Source organism: Desarmillaria tabescens (genome assembly GCF_030435595.1).
Source record: "Desarmillaria tabescens strain CCBAS 213 chromosome Unknown EV420scaffold_2, whole genome shotgun sequence".
Lineage (NCBI taxonomy): Eukaryota > Fungi > Basidiomycota > Agaricomycetes > Agaricales > Physalacriaceae > Desarmillaria > Desarmillaria tabescens.
Window position 1 is genome coordinate 821461 of NW_026848301.1, and position 16371 is coordinate 837831.

At 48.6% G+C, this 16371-nt stretch overlaps 8 protein-coding genes across 8 annotated transcripts; 6 read left to right on the plus strand and 2 right to left on the minus strand.

The window, feature by feature from the left end:
* Window positions 1–93: 93 nt before the first annotated feature.
* On the plus strand, window positions 94–567 carry EV420DRAFT_1635248 (DUF1748-domain-containing protein; the record flags this gene model as incomplete). The annotated part of the gene is made up of 6 exons (XM_060476420.1): window positions 94–109; window positions 158–227; window positions 281–318; window positions 372–398; window positions 453–490; window positions 538–567. 6 exons carry the CDS (start codon window positions 94–96, stop codon window positions 565–567), a joined length of 219 nt encoding a protein of 72 aa, XP_060338253.1.
* Window positions 568–809: 242 nt separating this feature from the next.
* EV420DRAFT_1502181 (DAD/Ost2) lies at window positions 810–1473 on the minus strand. Its single transcript, XM_060471106.1, has 3 exons — window positions 1217–1473; window positions 1066–1164; window positions 810–1015 (listed from the first exon to the last, which is right to left on the minus strand). Exons 1-3 carry the CDS (start codon window positions 1414–1416, stop codon window positions 949–951), a joined length of 366 nt encoding a protein of 121 aa, XP_060338254.1. The 5' UTR covers window positions 1417–1473; the 3' UTR covers window positions 810–948.
* A 43-nt stretch (window positions 1474–1516) lies between these two features.
* EV420DRAFT_1299192 (manganese superoxide dismutase) lies at window positions 1517–2974 on the plus strand. Its single transcript, XM_060468365.1, has 3 exons — window positions 1517–1812; window positions 1867–1991; window positions 2046–2974. The coding sequence occupies exons 1-3, from the start codon at window positions 1590–1592 to the stop codon at window positions 2868–2870; spliced, it is 1173 nt and encodes a 390-aa protein (XP_060338255.1). The 5' UTR covers window positions 1517–1589; the 3' UTR covers window positions 2871–2974.
* Window positions 2975–2987: 13 nt separating this feature from the next.
* Window positions 2988–4211, plus strand: EV420DRAFT_438130 (uncharacterized protein). The gene has a single exon (XM_060482127.1). It carries the CDS (start codon window positions 3095–3097, stop codon window positions 4109–4111), a length of 1017 nt encoding a protein of 338 aa, XP_060338256.1. The 5' UTR covers window positions 2988–3094; the 3' UTR covers window positions 4112–4211.
* Window positions 4212–7149: 2938 nt separating this feature from the next.
* EV420DRAFT_1616729 (Mechanosensitive ion channel-domain-containing protein) lies at window positions 7150–10180 on the plus strand (the record flags this gene model as incomplete). The annotated part of the gene is made up of 9 exons (XM_060475152.1): window positions 7150–7412; window positions 7461–8655; window positions 8708–9135; window positions 9191–9225; window positions 9274–9311; window positions 9364–9431; window positions 9488–9509; window positions 9563–9756; window positions 9808–10180. The coding sequence occupies 9 exons, from the start codon at window positions 7150–7152 to the stop codon at window positions 10178–10180; spliced, it is 2616 nt and encodes an 871-aa protein (XP_060338257.1).
* Window positions 10181–10372: 192 nt separating this feature from the next.
* Window positions 10373–11518, plus strand: EV420DRAFT_438160 (ATP synthase d subunit). The gene is made up of 6 exons (XM_060482128.1): window positions 10373–10725; window positions 10781–10820; window positions 10872–11098; window positions 11151–11255; window positions 11305–11386; window positions 11442–11518. Exons 1-6 carry the CDS (start codon window positions 10696–10698, stop codon window positions 11477–11479), a joined length of 522 nt encoding a protein of 173 aa, XP_060338258.1. The 5' UTR covers window positions 10373–10695; the 3' UTR covers window positions 11480–11518.
* A 38-nt stretch (window positions 11519–11556) lies between these two features.
* EV420DRAFT_1260138 (Alpha/beta hydrolase family-domain-containing protein) lies at window positions 11557–12759 on the minus strand (the record flags this gene model as incomplete). The annotated part of the gene is made up of 3 exons (XM_060466991.1): window positions 11557–12084; window positions 12137–12424; window positions 12478–12759. The coding sequence occupies 3 exons, from the start codon at window positions 12757–12759 to the stop codon at window positions 11557–11559; spliced, it is 1098 nt and encodes a 365-aa protein (XP_060338259.1).
* A 320-nt stretch (window positions 12760–13079) lies between these two features.
* On the plus strand, window positions 13080–15429 carry EV420DRAFT_1502198 (uncharacterized protein). The gene is made up of 9 exons (XM_060471107.1): window positions 13080–13325; window positions 13373–13414; window positions 13469–13504; window positions 13558–13664; window positions 13711–13976; window positions 14025–14618; window positions 14666–14832; window positions 14884–15005; window positions 15058–15429. Exons 1-9 carry the CDS (start codon window positions 13162–13164, stop codon window positions 15093–15095), a joined length of 1536 nt encoding a protein of 511 aa, XP_060338260.1. The 5' UTR covers window positions 13080–13161; the 3' UTR covers window positions 15096–15429.
* The last annotated feature ends 942 nt before the right edge of the window (window positions 15430–16371 follow it).

Here is a 16371-nt window from a genome sequence, read left to right on the forward strand (position 1 = left end):
GTTCCTCTATTTGGCGTGAGAGGACAACGTGGCCGCCGGCTTGCAAAGCGCCTATTAACTTGGACCATATTCTACCCTCTGCAAAGTACAAAAATGCTAGGAAAACTGGGTATGAACTGTTCGTACAGGCAATCGCATCTGGCTAACCGATGTCCAGTTCATATTGGAATCGACGCCATCATCATCAGTGCCTTTCTCGCAGGGGTGAAACGTACAACTGGCCTGACGTACGTTTACTTCGCATTCAAGGCGTATCTCTTATAAACCTCTGCTTCCGAAGGCCTGCCCTAGGGCAAGTTCCGAACAAAGATATACGACGTATGTTATCCAACGAAATATGTACTAAATTTTATGTTGAACCCTTTTGACAGAGCTGTTGCGCTCATATCTTGAAATGGGTGCGTAGCGAAGTACCATCTATTCTCTTTTCCTGATGCATCCATGTGCCGTAGGCGAGTACACGCTCGACTTTGCGGTTGTCATATTCGGAGTACGAGCGTTTTCTTTAACGACCTGGAAGAATCTTACATCCCTTAGCGATCTTCGTCCTTTGAGAGGACGCGTTGATATCATCCGGCCCTATACACGTTCGTCTCTTGTTACTGTCCCATGTAAGCCTTCTTCTGCACACGATGAAGCTCCATCCGACCGACTCATTTGCAGAATCACCCATCTCATTATCGCTCGCAGTTGTACGTCCCCTTGTAGCACACGCCATCAAGCTATATATACTATCTATATTCTGTATTCTCATTAACGGGAATGTAAGAGTGGGGTATTCTCCACGGTACATGCCAGTGTCCTCGATCAATATTACAAACATGGATCGAGGGATTTGGTGTAGATTCGAAGCGCAGCCGAGGCAGGCTCAAACGACTGATTGGAACGATAGTTGATTGTACTCGCACACCTTTTGAGATGAAGCTTATTCATTTTAAGGGTACAACTTCATCCCAGGAAGTTGAAAACAAAGAAATGCAGCACTATGGAACCTAACGCAAAATCCGCAAATGCCCTGGGAGTGGCTATAAGCATAAGGTCATAGCACGAGAGGCAGTAGCATACCGTTCGGGAGATACATCTTTGAATTCATCTTTGTTCTCAGGGTTGACTTGGGAGCGCAGCGAAGCAGCTAGCACGAATTGCCCCACAGTACTTGAGAACCTATTGTTGCAAATGAGGAGTTGCGAGGGTATGACATGCGAGTGAGACAAACCCAGCCAGAAAAGCATTGAAAGGAAAGTTGGTAACGAGGATGCAGTATAGGAACTGCGCAATGCCAGTGAGCATCAAGAAGACGAGGAAGGCATCGATAAAGCGGAGCCTGTCAGAGGTCTGCTCATTGTATGATTTCCAAAGTGAAAGAACGACATTCGAAGAAGCCTTGGGAGGTGTAGGACTGGCTTTAGGCGGCATGATGGTATTGACTAGAAATGCGCGACGTGGAATTGGCAACTCGAGTCGTGATCGAGACGCTGTTGCCAAACATACGCATCTCGGAACGGAAGGGTACCAAAAAAATTCGTTCAGTGTCTTCACGGTGACCTCGTCGTTGTTTCTTTTCCTTTAAGGCAGGCCAGCCACCGACCATGAGCACATTGCGACTGTGTGTTAACGCGTTACGGTCATCCTGTTGTCGCCCCAGAAGATTACAATACGGCTACCTCCCTGCACGAAATGCCCATGCGCGCGTTCCACTAAAGTACCCTATCGAGGCTGGCTTGGGAGAGTTCCTACCACCAGCGGCGCTTAATGTCGTTGCTGTTGACTACCAGGATGGTTTGTTGAAGCAGCTGAACGAGGAGACTCGAGGTGATTATCAGGTTCATTTGGGTGATGATCATTCAGCTAACTGGCAATTTCCAGGCTCAGAATATGAGGGAATGTCTGTGGTGACTACCCTAACGACATCTCTCGATGACCCGTTCAACATATTAATATCCAATCTCGCAAGCCTGGCTATCAATAATCACTTCTTCCTTGACCACCTTGTGCGTTCATTCATCCTTAAACTGAACTCCTCTAAACGTAAATTGTATATACAGAAACCCCCACCGGCGAAAGGTTCGACACATCAAGATGAGATGTCCTCCACCTTGCGCACACAAATAACGGATCAATATGGCAGCATAGCTCAGCTGAAATCCACTTTTTCCGCGGCTACACTGGGGATGTTTTCGTCAGGTTATGTCTGGCTTGTCACGGACAGTGCCGGTAGAATGGCCATACTCCCCACGTTTGGAGCGGGTACACTTCTGGTCCGGTCCCGACAGTACAAAGCCCCCATGGACGATCTCAAGGACCTGGACTTGAGACGCGACGAACTTGTACCGGGGGAACCGTTTTATGACGAATATGTGAAGGAAGTGGATGCAGAATGGGACAGGTTGGCGAAGGAGGACGAATTGACTGAGGAGGAAGCGCAAGAAGAAGTTGACCCAGAGGGGCTGAAGGAAATGTACAAGCCCCTGCCAAATGAGCAGCTTCAGGCGTTCACTCCGGTTTCGACCTTCAAGCCTCCATACAAGAAACCTTGGCAACCTGGAGAACGTGAATTACATACCAGTGCCAGGACATTAGCCATCACGGATCCCTCATCGAGGCAATCCTCCAACTCTCACTCAGAGGACTTCTCAAATCGGCTCGACCCGGGCAAAGACGACATTAATAATCTCGGGGACGTGCTATACCCGCTTTTCTGTGTATCTGTTCATGAGCACGCTTGGATGAGCGCTGGGTACGGAGTGTGGGGAAAGGAGGAGTGGATGAAAAAGTTCTGGTCTGTTTTGGACTGGGCCAAGGTTAGCGACACGTACGCTAGGGTTGCGAGTGGCACAAGTGCCAAATTTACTAAAAGGTCATTGCCCTAATATCTCGATACAGTATCATTTTCAGTTCTGTAGACGGAGGATATTAATACTACTAACTTATTATCATCAGAGACCAATCCAGCTCAATTTTTTTTTGACCAGGGAATTATTCCGGACCGAAGTCCGGTTGTTTGGTTCTGGCCTCGTGCTCAGCTGAACTGTTTGAAGTACGATCACGTGTCCGACTTCAACTTCAACTCTTGACTTCAACGTCAGCAAACGCGATGGAGGACGTCGGTCGCTACGGAACAGTTTCATTACTCGACGCGTTCACTGGCAATGCCATTACGGCCTTTGGAATCGATACGTCTCCAGTGACTTTCGGTTCTGACCCCAGCTGCACTGTCCGACTTTTCTACCCATCGATCAGCGCGTCTCATGCCCACATTACCTTCCATGACCTCAAAGCTTTTCTCGTTATTTCTGGACCTACAGGAATTGAGGTCGATGGCTGCAAAGTATACCCACCGAGCACGATACCCTTGCCGAACCGCACAGAATTCAGACTCGCGGGGAAGCGATTCATGTTTTCGTACCCACCAAAGGAGATGAGGAGAGTGTTGATAGAGAGCCCGATCAAACCGAGAGCAATCAGGATGTCGATGGTGGCACGAGCAGTGATAGACTCGCCGCAGCCTCCAACAGGACTCATCAAGGATCTAGGAGGAGGAGAGTGCGTGCTACTTGAGGATATCCCTCGGCCTCCGTCGCCTTCCAAAGGGCCACCAAGCTTGCACAAAAGAGTCTTGATGAAGAATGCGAAGCAAGCTGAAGACGAAATGGAGGAACTCGAGGTCGCGGGTAGGCTGGTTGCCGCTAGTGACAGCGAGAGCGAAATGAGCGTCAGTGAAGGCGGCGACCAATCGGAAAGTGATGAGGAAGGGGTGGCACCGAGTGAGCCTATGGAGAACGTACCTTCTTCTGAAGCGGACCCAATGGAAGAGGAGATAAACGATGAAGACGATGTCATCATGCCTATTACGCCCAAATTGCCTCCGACTGCTCGTTTCTCTTTCTCTTCACGTCCATCGCTTGGCGGTGGCCCACCTCAGAGGCGCCAGCTTCCTAGAGAACCACTTAACTTTGCTCTGCCTGTTGCAGCTCCTGCCACACCCCAAACTAGCGTGTTCAAGAAAGAGCCAGCCTGGACGACCCCCAAACGCAAGATTGTTTTGACTGCAGAGGAGAAGAAGGTGTGTACATCGCCCGACTACTTTAGTTCTGTAATTCATACTTGGTGACATAGGCAATCTCAGAACGTCGTCGCTCTGCCCTTGTAGCACCCGATCTTTTCTTTGCTGGACGCGTTCCTGGTCTTTCACCCCCCAAGAAAGCATCTGATAATAATCCCTTTGCCTCTCCTACTAAAAACGGCCAACGTTCCACTCTATTTGGAGTGAGGGAAGAGGTGGAGGAAGATTCCAGGGTACTTCTTGAAAAGATGCGCGATGCTGTGGAGGATTTGAAGATGCGTAGGGCGGTGAAGGCTGAAGAAGGGGAAAGAAAGGTGGACCTGCGCTTCGTTAGGGATCAAACCATTGAAGCAATTGATGTTGACGCGGAAGGTTTGACGCTGCCAAAGACACCAGCGCGAGCCGCGTCTCCTGCGAAATCAATATCAACGACACCACTCGCTGCTTCGCCTTCCAGACCGGCACCGGTGACTCCCAAAGTGGCTTCTCCTGCCAAAAGTCTGTGGCCGAGATCAACTTCACCGACCAAGGTGGTTGTGACTCCGCGGGTCTATCCTGAGCTGAGTTCGCTCGTTCCTACATCACCGATGAAGACTATTCCCCCGTCACCGGCGAAGACTATTCCGAAATCGCCATCGAAGACCACGCTTAGGCCTGGATCTCCTATTAAGGGCACCTTTAATACACCGATTCGAGCTGCATATCCACTGAAGAGAACTTTGTCCACTCCTCTTACACTAAAGACACCTAAAGCTGCCCCTGTCATCGAAGCGAAGTCGCCGTTGAAAATCACCTGGCCCTTCAATCGGAGTGCCGAGGATCATGAACAGGAACATGCTATGGATGGAGAGCCTATCATCACCCCTGTGGCCTCTCCTACGAAAGAAGCTACGACCATCGATGTCAGGGAAAACGAGCCCATGGAAGAAGAGCCAACAGCTGATAAAAACGTTGTTTCGGATGTCCACGAGGTCCTTGACGAGCAGCCAGAGCCGATGGATGAATGTGTTATACCATCCCCCAAGGAACGTTCAATGCCAATGAAAGTCCCGACTCCACCCCCACAATCGGACACAGAGACGGAACCGGAACAAGAGCTAGACGAGCCTGCTCCCAAGAGAACCACGCGCAGCAAAAGGGTGCGCACACCTAGCCCTGAGGCTGAGGCTGAGATCGAAGAGGTTGCGCCACCCAAGAAGGCCACTAGGGGAAAGAGAGCGGCTACACCTACCGCTGAGTTACAGCCTATACGTACGCGTACCCGAACGAGGACGAAAACGGAGCCGGACGAGGAGAAAGAGAAGGTGAAAGCTACTCCTCGACCACGTACTAGGGCGAAAACGGAAGAACCAGAAGGCGAGGTTCCTAAGAAGACCAGGGGTCGAACGAAAAAAGCCGCTACTGAAATGGAGGTGTCGCATGACGAGGAGGAAGAGCATGTTGGGCATGTCGAGGCTGCTCCTAAGAAGGGTCGGGGCCGTCCCAAGAAAGTTGTTGAAGAGACTCTAGAAGATACCCAGGCTGTCGAGCCGCTGAAACGGACCACGAGGGGACGCAAGGCGACACCTACTGTTGAGGATAAGCCGGCGACTAGGGGGAAGAAGCCGTCGTCGACTGTTTCGGGTTCCACTTCTGATGTGGAGATTGTCGGGGAGACAAAGCCTGTGCGAAAAGGGAGGAAGAAAGTGGATAGTCAGGAGAAGGAGAATCCGCCGCTTGCTGGGGTGAAGGAGGAGGAGGAAGATGCTGTGCTGGGTAAGGGGGCGAGGACGCGTACTAGGACCAGAACCAGGACGCGTACGTGATGTAATAAACAAAGTTACTCTCTCTCTTGTACGATTATGCTTACTTTCTGCTGGAACTGTATACTTATTTATCTCTGACAACGTTTGTCCAGTATTTTCTATGCACTGATTTGCCGCATTGCCGATGCATCAACATGGGTAAATAACGCGTCCGCGTCGTCTAATAATAAGTAGTAAGGAGTTGTGGGTCCAACTTGGCCTCACGATGCAGATCGTTTCGTTTTGAACGTGAAAGTATCAGACAATCCTATGTATATCGATGCTACTGTCTCGGTGTTTCCGCAGGCCAACCTGTGCAGTATGCATAGACCGGCCCGAGTCTAGAAACCGGTATGCAGATAATGTGAACTTCTTGGGGCCATCATGTGAACTCTCGACGTACAAGTAAAGAATCGATTGCGGTAGGGAATGTTCTAGCAATGACTGAAGCTCCTGACATGTGTTGATAGATCGTCCCCAGGTGAGTATGTAAAGTTCAAGTACCGTTCCTTCAATCTGCTGAAGTCTTCCGGTCCTTATATCTAGTTTGTATAGATTTTTAGAATCTATCACATCCGTGCTATAAGGCCCGCAGCTTCTTGAGCTCTATGGATAATTTTGTGGAAACTTGTTTACGCAACTCTTTCCAAGGATATTTTGACCCTGGTTAACTTCTCCGTTATTCGGACCTTCACATTTTGTATTTACTGCGCTTTCTCAGGCATAGATGTATTGCTATGGGAAAATTCAATCAGAACTGCTGCATATTTCTCTAATAGCGTAGCAATAGTCCCGCCGCAGTCTGCTTGAAAGTCCACTGGCTAAAGTGTCCGAGTGTGATTCGATCTGATCCGGAACAGGGATGACTTGACTACCACTTTAGTGCATATCCGCCTAACAACTGTGTCTTCCATAACAACGGCGATCTCCTGGAACCAGAAAACGTTTGCTGGCAATATAGACATACCAGCTCGTCTGGTATGAAGGCAAGGAAAGTATTGCAGTAGAAAGGACCCAAGGCTGCATAGCTCGCTTAGAATGCCAGTGACATCATTTAGAATTTGAAATGGATCAGAGGGGCGGTGGAAAGAAACTTAACGGTGGAGGCTTGTTTGGCAGAGGCCATCACGATTCCGACAGGCCATGTCCCACCGCTTCCTATCCACGTCCCAGGAGGATCTTACTGCCGCCTCGCCTCCATATAAGCCACAGGCGAGCACCTCCAACCTCGAACAGACCCTTCTCGTCTCCCACGACGTATATTCATACCCACCAAGTCCTGCTTATCGCTCGCAGGTAAACATGGCAGAGGATATCGAATCTGTCCCTAGGGATACCAAGGAGAAGCCTTCAGTGCATTACCCAGAACATGTTCAGCCCCCAACGACCATGTACAAGCAGAGCGACGTGTCCCGTCCTTTATCGCTGGCACCAACTCTCACCGATGACGAGTACGACGATGACAATTACGACTGGAGCGGAGAGGAGGATCTCGTCGATGAAGAAGCCAAATTTGAGAAACAGATGGGTCTCAAGCAAAAGGATAAGCGCTGGACGTTTAAGCGGTGAGTCTGCCTCTTTGGGACCCGGTCGATCTCATTCAACTTGGACAGCGTCTTTACTCTTCTCTTTTCCTCTCTCATTGGATCTACATTCCTGGCTGGCGTCATTATCACTCCTGGCATTCTCATTCACTACTTCTGGTATCTAAACGATCCTTCAGAGCACCGTCTCTACGTGAAGCAAAACGTACAAGCATGGCTCTTCTGGGCTGCTGCAAATCTCGTCATTTCATGGTATCTCGCTCTCATTGTCGACATCATTCCGACCATCTTTCGCTTCATGGTCATGGCAGCCTGGGGTCACGTCTCCGAGGTTATAAAAACCCGGATAGAACTCTATTGCTCCGTCAAGAACACATTCAAGCCTGTACTCTACGTTGCCAGTGCCTGGGCTAGCTGGGTTATCATCTTTGGCCACATTTTCAATCTCTTCGACACAGATGATGCCTCACAAAGTCGTGCTTATTACACCGAACGGGTGCGTGTTCTCGTTGTTGCAGTAGCGTTACTAGTACTAAGTTTACCCCAGTTATACCAAGTCGTCGAATTCCTCTTCTTTTTTGGTGTCGTTGTATGCGCACAGAAGATGTTGTCGCATGCTGTTGCATTTGCCTTCCATCGCACCGCTTTCAAGGATCGCGTGGATGCTATAACAGAAGCTCTTCCAGTCATAGAGAAGCTTCGGGACTACAAACCCAAACCCCCGTCCCACAGCGGTTTCCGATCCGGTTTCCGTACACCAATGTTTGGTCAATTTGGTGAAAAGGATCGTTTTAGCTGGGGAGGGCCGCTTAATGATGACGGGGTTGATGGCGATACCGAAGGAGATGGTGATCGCACTGTCTTCGGGACAACCAGCAGGAAAGGAACCATGATGAGCAGCAAGGGCAAGCAACGAACGAATTCTTCCTGGTTCAGCAGGTCTCGGAATACCACGGGTGTAACGAATCGGGTCCAGTCTGAATCACCTGAAAGGATGCACGAGATGGGTACTATAGGCTCTCCCGGGGATGAGCGCCCTATGACGCCTTCGGGTTTACATCGGTATCCTCCTGTGACAGGTACTCCAAGTCCGCGACACAGCACTGATGGATCGGATATGAACGCTGGAGACACTATTGTACAAGCTGCTAAGGTACTGAAGAATGCAGTCCTGCACGATGCGCGGAATATCAAAGGTGATGACTCCACTTCTGGTGGAGGCCTTCTATCTGCTGGTTGGGTCGGCAGTGTGGATGAGGCCAAGGTAAGTAGACGTCATTGTCATTATGATGTGCTCCAATCTCTTGTCTCTGTAGCATCTTGCACGGAGTATCTATATCCGGTTTAGACCCCATCATGTCACAAGGACGTATCTCTTGCCTGAGGATTTCTACCCTGCCTTCTCCACTCGTGAACAAGCGGAGAAAGCGTTCCGGTTATTCGATAAGGATAACAATGGGGATATCTCGAGAGGCGAGATCAAGTCGACCTTGGTGAAAGTTTACAAGGAACGCCGGTTCCTCGCTCGATCTATGCGGGATGTCGGTGCCGCACTGAAGACCCTCGATCATATCCTATTGTTTTTCGCCATGGTGGTCCTGTTTTTCATCAGTTTGAGTATCTTTGGCGTGAACGTTGGTGACAGTCTGACGAGTGTCTATACTATTGGTATCGCTGCAAGTTTCATCTTCAAGAGTTCGGCAAGTAATGCTTTCGACGCGATCATGTTCCTTTTCGTTACTCAGTACGTCCTTTGCTTGTATCGCTTCCTTTATAGCTAATGATGGTTTATCTGTCAGTCCTTATGACACCGGAGACCGCTGCTTCATTGATGGTCAGTATGAGCACCTGTAATTATTGCTCGTTCTAATAGCATTGACAGATGAGATTTTGGTTGTCAAAAAAATGAACCTTTTTGCCGTACGCACAACTCTGAGTATCGATTACTATTAACCTCACGCTCTGTTCCCAGACTGTGTTCACCCGTGTCGATGGCACGGAGACATATTACTTCAACAGTCAGCTCTTCTCCAAATTTATGTAAGTGTCTTGCCTCGCCTTTGTGCTTTCAATTTACATACCTATTCTATTTGTAGTACGAATGTACGACGGAGCGATGTACGTGAGCTTTACAAAACTGTGGCTCGCTCATATTGACATCATCACTCCAGAAAATGTTTGAAAATCTTACGATGCAAGTGGCTTGGCGCACGCCTCTAGAGCTACTTGATGAACTAGAAGAATGTATGAATGCATGGCTATCAACAGAGGAGAACCGATGGTATGACCCAAGTACCTCAATCGTCATACAAAATATCGAGTACCAGCGATACATGGAAATTACCATCGGTATCGGGCACAATGGGTAAATCTCAAGGACAAATACAAAGACCGCGGTGCTGATCTTTCTTCGTAGTACATGGCAAGACTGGGGTCTCCGGTGTGCACGCAAAACAGCTTTCCATGCCGCTGTCCAGTACTACTGCCGGCAGCTCGGTATCGTAGGATACGAAGCGCCACTGCCCATCGTATACGGTGACCCTCATACGCAAACGTACAACCCACCACCTTCACCTGGTACTGGCGATCCGTACGACGGTGTAGGTATGGGTTCGTCAACGGAGAAGCTGCCCGAGACTGTGCACGTCCAGAATGCATCGCCAGTACCAGAACGAATGAAGCCAACGCTTGGGTTCTTGCCGCCTGTAGCAATGAGGACGGGCGTGAATATCCGCCAAAGGAAGAGTAAGAGCCGGAAGGCCAATATGAGGGGTATGGGAGACGGTTAAATGGTTTATTTTCTATGGTGGTGACATATGGTTTTGCATCTGTTTCTGATTTTTTCGTTGATGAACACACAACTACTTGGGTGAACTGGATTCACTTAGCTTGTTTACTTTAGACTTGTCGAATTTTGTAGACTATACCTTTCAAGTTCATACGTAGCATTTTAAACCTGCATAGCATTGGACGGACCATACTTTTGAATTTATCTTACAAATGCATACTTACAAACTCACACACATATACGAAACAATTACTGCACAGTTTATGCTCGTCTATGGAAATATCTGGACAATTGAACAGCGCGTTTGTAATAGTGAGGGGGAAGAAATTCAGACTCCTTATCGGAACGGACTTGGACAAAAATCCGAGGGCGATGATTATGTAATCTACCATTCGGCAACTTTCGGGCAAAGGAGGAGTTGCCATCGTCCATAGAACTCCCTCTACTTGATTCTTTAAAAGTGAGTACTGTCACTTTGTTGTCCTTATTTTTTTGATATCAACAGCTTTATAGGACATGGCCTCGAAAGCAGCCACCACAGCCGTGGTAGGTCGTGAAAAAAACATAACAGCCCATACAACGTTGACCCTACTCTCTCCAGGACTTTGCCCGTGTCTACTCATCCTTAGGCCTCGGAAAGGGTACGTCATCCCACTTTTTCATAGTAACAAATTCAACTAACAGCGCGACAGAGACCATTGCTTCACTCCAAGCGTTCCGGAAAAGACACAGCGAAGCACAACGCATCCACGCCCAATACGCCTCCCAGCCCACCACGGTCGACATTGCTTACTACCGCTCCGTGTTGAAGAACCAGGCTGTAGTCGATGAGGCTGAGAAGATTCTGAAGTCGTTCAAGCCTGTGACGTACGATGTTGGCTCGCACATCAATGCTATTGAGTCGTTCGAGGCCAAGGCGGTGGGTGATACTTTTGCGGGTGCCACTTGATGGGGATTGACTGTTACTCTAGGTCGCAAAGGCCCAGGAGACCGAGGCCAAGATTGACGTTGAGCTGAAGGAACTACAGGCTACCCTTGCGAACATCGAGGAAGCACGTCCATTTGACCAATTGACTGTAAGTGCTACCCGTAGTTGTGTCTTATATATGCCTACATATTCAATAGGTCAATGACGTTGGAGAAGCGCACCCCCGCCTGCAAGAAGTTGTCGAGACGATGGTCAAGAAGGGCAAATGGACGGTACCAGGTACGAACTCTCTATACCTTATTTATTTTCATACATTCTGAAGGTATATTTCCAGGATACAAGGAGAAGTTCGGCGACCTCAACCTCATGTAGACTGCGTAATTGTTGCATGGGTGTGATATAGCACATATCAATCTGAGAATTTCACCGCATGTTACCTAGTGTCTGAACTAAACACTACTTCCAAACGTCTTCAACAACCACTTCTGCACTACATCCCGTGCAATTTGCAGCCTGTTCTCTTCCATGAACATCATGTGTCCATTGCCGTGTATACCCACTCCGGCGAGATTGATATGGTCGACAGCGACGCCCGCTTGCACGAGGTAATCAGCGGTGCAGTTGTCGTATAGAACATGATAGCCGGACGGAGACGTGACCATGAGGACGGGTATGCCAATAAGATTCACTAATTGCCTCGCTGGAGGGGTCTGGCGATAACAGAAAACGCCCACAGATGTGTCGTGGTAAACCAAGTCTCGTACTAGTTCGTCCGGAGAATTGATCGGCGGCGAATACTGTAAGGGTGTCTCGGAGACACCGTACGGACGGGCAGCGATTAAAGGTGGGAACACGGCATTCATGAAGGGAGGACCTATTGGTTCTAATGCAATAACGGCTTGGACAAGAGACGGTCGAGCATCGGCTAGTATCCAACCATAGGAGCCAGATTGGGAATGTACCATGATGATTGCAGGCTAGGAAATTGTCAACTTCGATCTGGAAGACTATGATCCACGAAGGACCTACTCCAATCTGGTCCAAAAGCGCAGAACCCGCAACCTTGATTTTTTCAGAGGATTCGAGTTCTGATACGAGACTTGGGACTGTGGCGGCGTAAAAATTATCGAAGATGGGGTCTCCGACCCTGCCGGTGCCAGGCCATTGCGTATGAAGCGCCGCTTGTGGCCAGATATCATAGTCTTCGGTAGCCGTGAAACGGCTCTCAACGAAGGTGGTGTCAATAGTGGACTGGGGACCATCTATGCCTTGTTGCCAAGCGGAGCGTCCTCTTGAAGGCACATCTACGAGATACAGCTACGGCTGATAAGCGGCATTGACTACAATGAAATCATCTGATGCGTGCTCACCTCATAACCTTCTCCAAGAAAGTAATCCGCCCAACCAAGTTCACCATCGATGGTTGCAAGTAGGTTGGTTCCCGTCATACCAAGACCATGAATAAAGACAAGTGGGAAAGGCTGGGCGATTCTTGCTGGGATAAGGTGTTCAACATACATAGCTCCATGAGCGATCGTCGACCCATTTTGCGTTTCGTAGGATTGACCAACGTAAAAGTAGGAGCGAGAGTGCAAAACGCCCAGGCCCTTGACGCAAAGGCCTAGGAAAACAACGGTGAATATAGTCAGCATACAACCGCCTTATGTGCCTGAGAGACTCGTACTTCGCTTCGAAGGCAGCTGACTCCACAAAAGTCTCGCAGTTTATCGAATCCCATGCGGTGTTTATAGGATCGACTTCGACGCGAAACGCGCCAAATCGGCAAGCCAGTCCGGAGACTCGTGACTGCTACCTCGAACGGCGACAAGTACAGTAGTAGCACTTCAGACGCCCAGTAGGCACGCCATGGACAGTCATTGTTGGCGAGATGGTCGTTTGCAGTCTGGAAACAGGCTAGATGGTGGTAGTATCGAGACAAGGACGGGCGATGATGATGATCCGGCAGCCGGGTACCGTTCATTCATCATTTACTTGACATGTAAATACGACCTTACTTCCCCACTTACCACCATCTCCCTTTGTCGTATTCAGCGATGGCCTCGACTTCTTCTTATTTCTTTCGCGATCCTCAGGCTGTCCTGGACGATATAAACTATCAGTTTCAGCTCGAGCCCAGTACTTTAATTGGTCTCGCCAAGACTTTCCTCGAGGAATTCAGACTTGGTCTCTCAAATTATGGGTACCCGATGGCGATGATGTGCGTCGTATCAGTCTCTTTTATTCTATTTCTGACTGGAACATCAGTCCTACATTCGTCACCGGTGTCCCAGACGGAACAGAAACAGGGTAAGCGTCGTCCTTGATTGCCTCCTCACCCTACCTGAGAACAGACCTTGGCAGGACCTTTCTCGCTCTTGATCTAGGAGGAACAAATTTGTTAGTATTTCTGTTTTCTGGCGATGTGTTGCGATAGCTGAAAGCTTGAACAGGCGCGTCTGTGAAGTCGTTTTGAACGGTGACAAGACATTTTCCCTTAGGCAGCAGAAATACAAGGTCTCAGACACCCTGAAAACTGGAGAAGCTTCGGTATTATTTGGTCCGTCATCTACTGCCCAATCGATTCATCACTCATCCATCACCAGACTACCTTGCTGATTCCGTCGATGCCTTTCTGACCACCCATTCTAACGACTCTGTCCCATCATCCGGCGATTCCCCAGATGTCCTTCCCCTTGGATTGACATTTTCTTTCCCGGTTGAGCAAACTGCGCTGAATTCCGGGAAAATCCTCACATGGACCAAAGGTTTTGCCGCTAAACATGCTATTGGCAATGATGTTGTGCAGCTGTTGCAGGACGCATTTGACCGGAAGCACATGCACGTCAAATGCGTCGCGCTGGTAAACGACGTGAGTTCTCACTTATATAGTCCCCTGCGTCTGATTGATGTTCTACAGACTGTTGGTGCCCTTCTCTCACGTTCATATACTTCTGGCGGTTGTATGCTAGGGAGTATTTTCGGAACAGGAACCAATGGCGCATATGTTGAGAAGGTCAGCAACATCACCAAGTTGGGAAACTCTCCTGCGGTCGCAAAGGGCGGCGTAATGGTCGTGAACACGGAATGGGGCGCGTTTAACAATTCACGAACTCATCTTCCTTCCACTCCCTACGACAACACGCTGGATCGGCAGTCTATCAATCCCACGTTCCAAGCTTTCGAGAAGTTTATTTCTGGCATGTATCTTGGGGAAATTACGCGTCACATCTTGCTTTCACTGATTGACGCCGCGCCAAAACCCATCTTATTTGGCGGCAAATCAACGGCATCACTGAACAAGCAATGGGGCATTGACACGAGCGTGATGAGCGACGTGGAGACCGCCTGGGAAAGTACAAAGCACACAACGGAGAACCCGACACCCAAATTCTCCGACTTTAAAGATTCCGAGTTAGACGAGAAGACAAAGGCCAAGCTGCAGGCTATACGGTCTGTTCTTATTAGTCGATTAGGATACAAAGAGGAGGATGTTTGCCTTCGCGATGCAGCGGTACGATGTTTGATTTATTTTCGAAATAATGCTCAAAGCACCGTTAGATTGTGAAGTGGGTTTGCACACTCGTTGCTCGACGCGCGGGACTTCTTAGTGGTGTCGCCGTTGCTGCTGTCCTTCTACAAACCGAGAGGGCGACTTTTGCTGATGCCCAGACAAACGGAGTACCGGACAACTCGGATGAACACTTCAAAGTTGGTGTGGACGGAAGGTGCGTTAGCTATCTCTCTACTGCTCTAGTTTATTTAATAGGTATCGGTAGCTTGGTTGAATTCTATCCTCACTTCGAGAAGATCATGCGCGAATCTATTCGGATTATTGTTGGGGGTGATGTGGAAAAACGAGTGGAAATTGGTATGGCCAAAGACGGCAGTGGTGTCGGCGGTGCGTACCTTTTTTCGTGTGTAAACTTTCAAACCTCATGTTTCTGTGTTAGCCGCATTATGTGCTCTACAAGCTACTAAACAGCAATAAATCTAACTAACGGCATACATTGTCGGAATACTGTACTCGTATTAGAGACGTACACGTAAGTGTATTACTGTATTATAACCTCTTGGACATGCTGCTAGGGAACAAATTTATTGAGGGAGATTAACTGCGTCAATGCTTGAGATCTTGAGAGGTGGATTGTTTGCTCTAAACCCGGCAATGTCTGATCTTCCAGTGGCCGGGCTGCAGATGCCTGGGATTTGATACACATAATAACACATTCTCGAGAGTTCAGTTAACGCCGGTTCGTTAGGCTGCGTAAATATTTAGTATTTACAGTTCGTTTATTTACGCAAACACACTATGAGTTATGGGTATTTGGCCTTTTTGGCTCTCCCGCATTTCAATCTACTACCACCATCTCGAGTGCAGACTGAGCTGTGTAATCCTTTTTAATATTTATTGCCTACATACACCTACTTATAATCATACTATAGCTTGTCTTGACTCTTGATAGGTTCCCGTTTACTTTTTCATCTCTGCTCAACGACGTTGGGTATTTAAATCCTTGGTAGTAACGGAAAGTCACCAATTCATCTTCCTATTAAATATTACACGCAGTCGGCTAAACAGTACATTTAGCCCAAATCACAACCTAGCTGCTTTAGTATCCCCATCGCCTGATGATCCAGAGGATAAACACGACTTTGCAACGGAACGAGAAGCCGCCAACTCTGGTATAATCTGGGAGTCGTAGGGTCTTCTATATATATTGAACCTTGCGCGGTCGTTGACAGCACCAATGCGGTCGTTATCTAATACCGATCGCACGAATTCGGCAACATCTACAATCCTCGCGTCCTGGGTATCAACCTTGCGGTAAAAAACATAGAGATAAGCACACAGCCTGTTAAGATGGGAACAACTTTTGTTTACCGTTCCGACCTCGGAAATGCTATACTGGCCAATGCCTACAGTCCTGACAGCAACTGTTCCCGCAACCGGGTGTTGTTGATAAAGATACTTTAGAATCTCTCCTGAGATTGATTCTAAATCCCATTGACGGTGTACGGACGGTGAAAGACACAGTCGATAAGAGTAGTCGCCATCCGACAGCGGGCCAGTTAGGTAAAACTCGGATGTCTGCGGAGGGGTCGGAGTCATAATGGTCGAGCGAGGGACTCGCTCTGATTAAGAATGACAGCTCTTATACCACAAGGGTATTTTGAAACACAGCTGAGACTTTGTCGGCGCGCAGTAGTCACTCGTCACTCGTCGGAAATTTGGAGATCGAGGGCCCAAATAGATTCTAGTAATT

Coding starts and splice junctions, on each gene's coding strand:
- EV420DRAFT_438130 (XM_060482127.1), top strand. CDS start 3,095: ATGGAGGACGTCGGTCGCTACGGAACAGTTTCATTACTCGACGCGTTC.
- EV420DRAFT_1299192 (XM_060468365.1), top strand. CDS start 1,590: ATGAGCACATTGCGACTGTGTGTTAACGCGTTACGGTCATCCTGTTGT. Junction 1,813..1,866: donor GCTGAACGAGGAGACTCGAG/GTGATTATCAGG, acceptor GGCAATTTCCAG/GCTCAGAATATGAGGGAATG. Junction 1,992..2,045: donor ACTTCTTCCTTGACCACCTT/GTGCGTTCATTC, acceptor TTGTATATACAG/AAACCCCCACCGGCGAAAGG.
- EV420DRAFT_438160 (XM_060482128.1), top strand. CDS start 10,696: ATGGCCTCGAAAGCAGCCACCACAGCCGTG. Junction 11,256..11,304: donor GTCCATTTGACCAATTGACT/GTAAGTGCTACC, acceptor CATATTCAATAG/GTCAATGACGTTGGAGAAGC. Junction 11,387..11,441: donor GGGCAAATGGACGGTACCAG/GTACGAACTCTC, acceptor GTATATTTCCAG/GATACAAGGAGAAGTTCGGC.
- EV420DRAFT_1502198 (XM_060471107.1), top strand. CDS start 13,162: ATGGCCTCGACTTCTTCTTATTTCTTTCGCGATCCTCAGGCTGTCCTG. Junction 13,326..13,372: donor GGGTACCCGATGGCGATGAT/GTGCGTCGTATC, acceptor CTGGAACATCAG/TCCTACATTCGTCACCGGTG. Junction 13,505..13,557: donor GATCTAGGAGGAACAAATTT/GTTAGTATTTCT, acceptor AAGCTTGAACAG/GCGCGTCTGTGAAGTCGTTT.
- EV420DRAFT_1502181 (XM_060471106.1), bottom strand. CDS start 1,416: ATGCCGCCTAAAGCCAGTCCTACACCTCCCAAGGCTTCTTCGAATGTC. Junction 1,165..1,216: donor TTCAATGCTTTTCTGGCTGG/GTTTGTCTCACT, acceptor TTGCAACAATAG/GTTCTCAAGTACTGTGGGGC. Junction 1,016..1,065: donor AAAGATGTATCTCCCGAACG/GTATGCTACTGC, acceptor AGCCACTCCCAG/GGCATTTGCGGATTTTGCGT.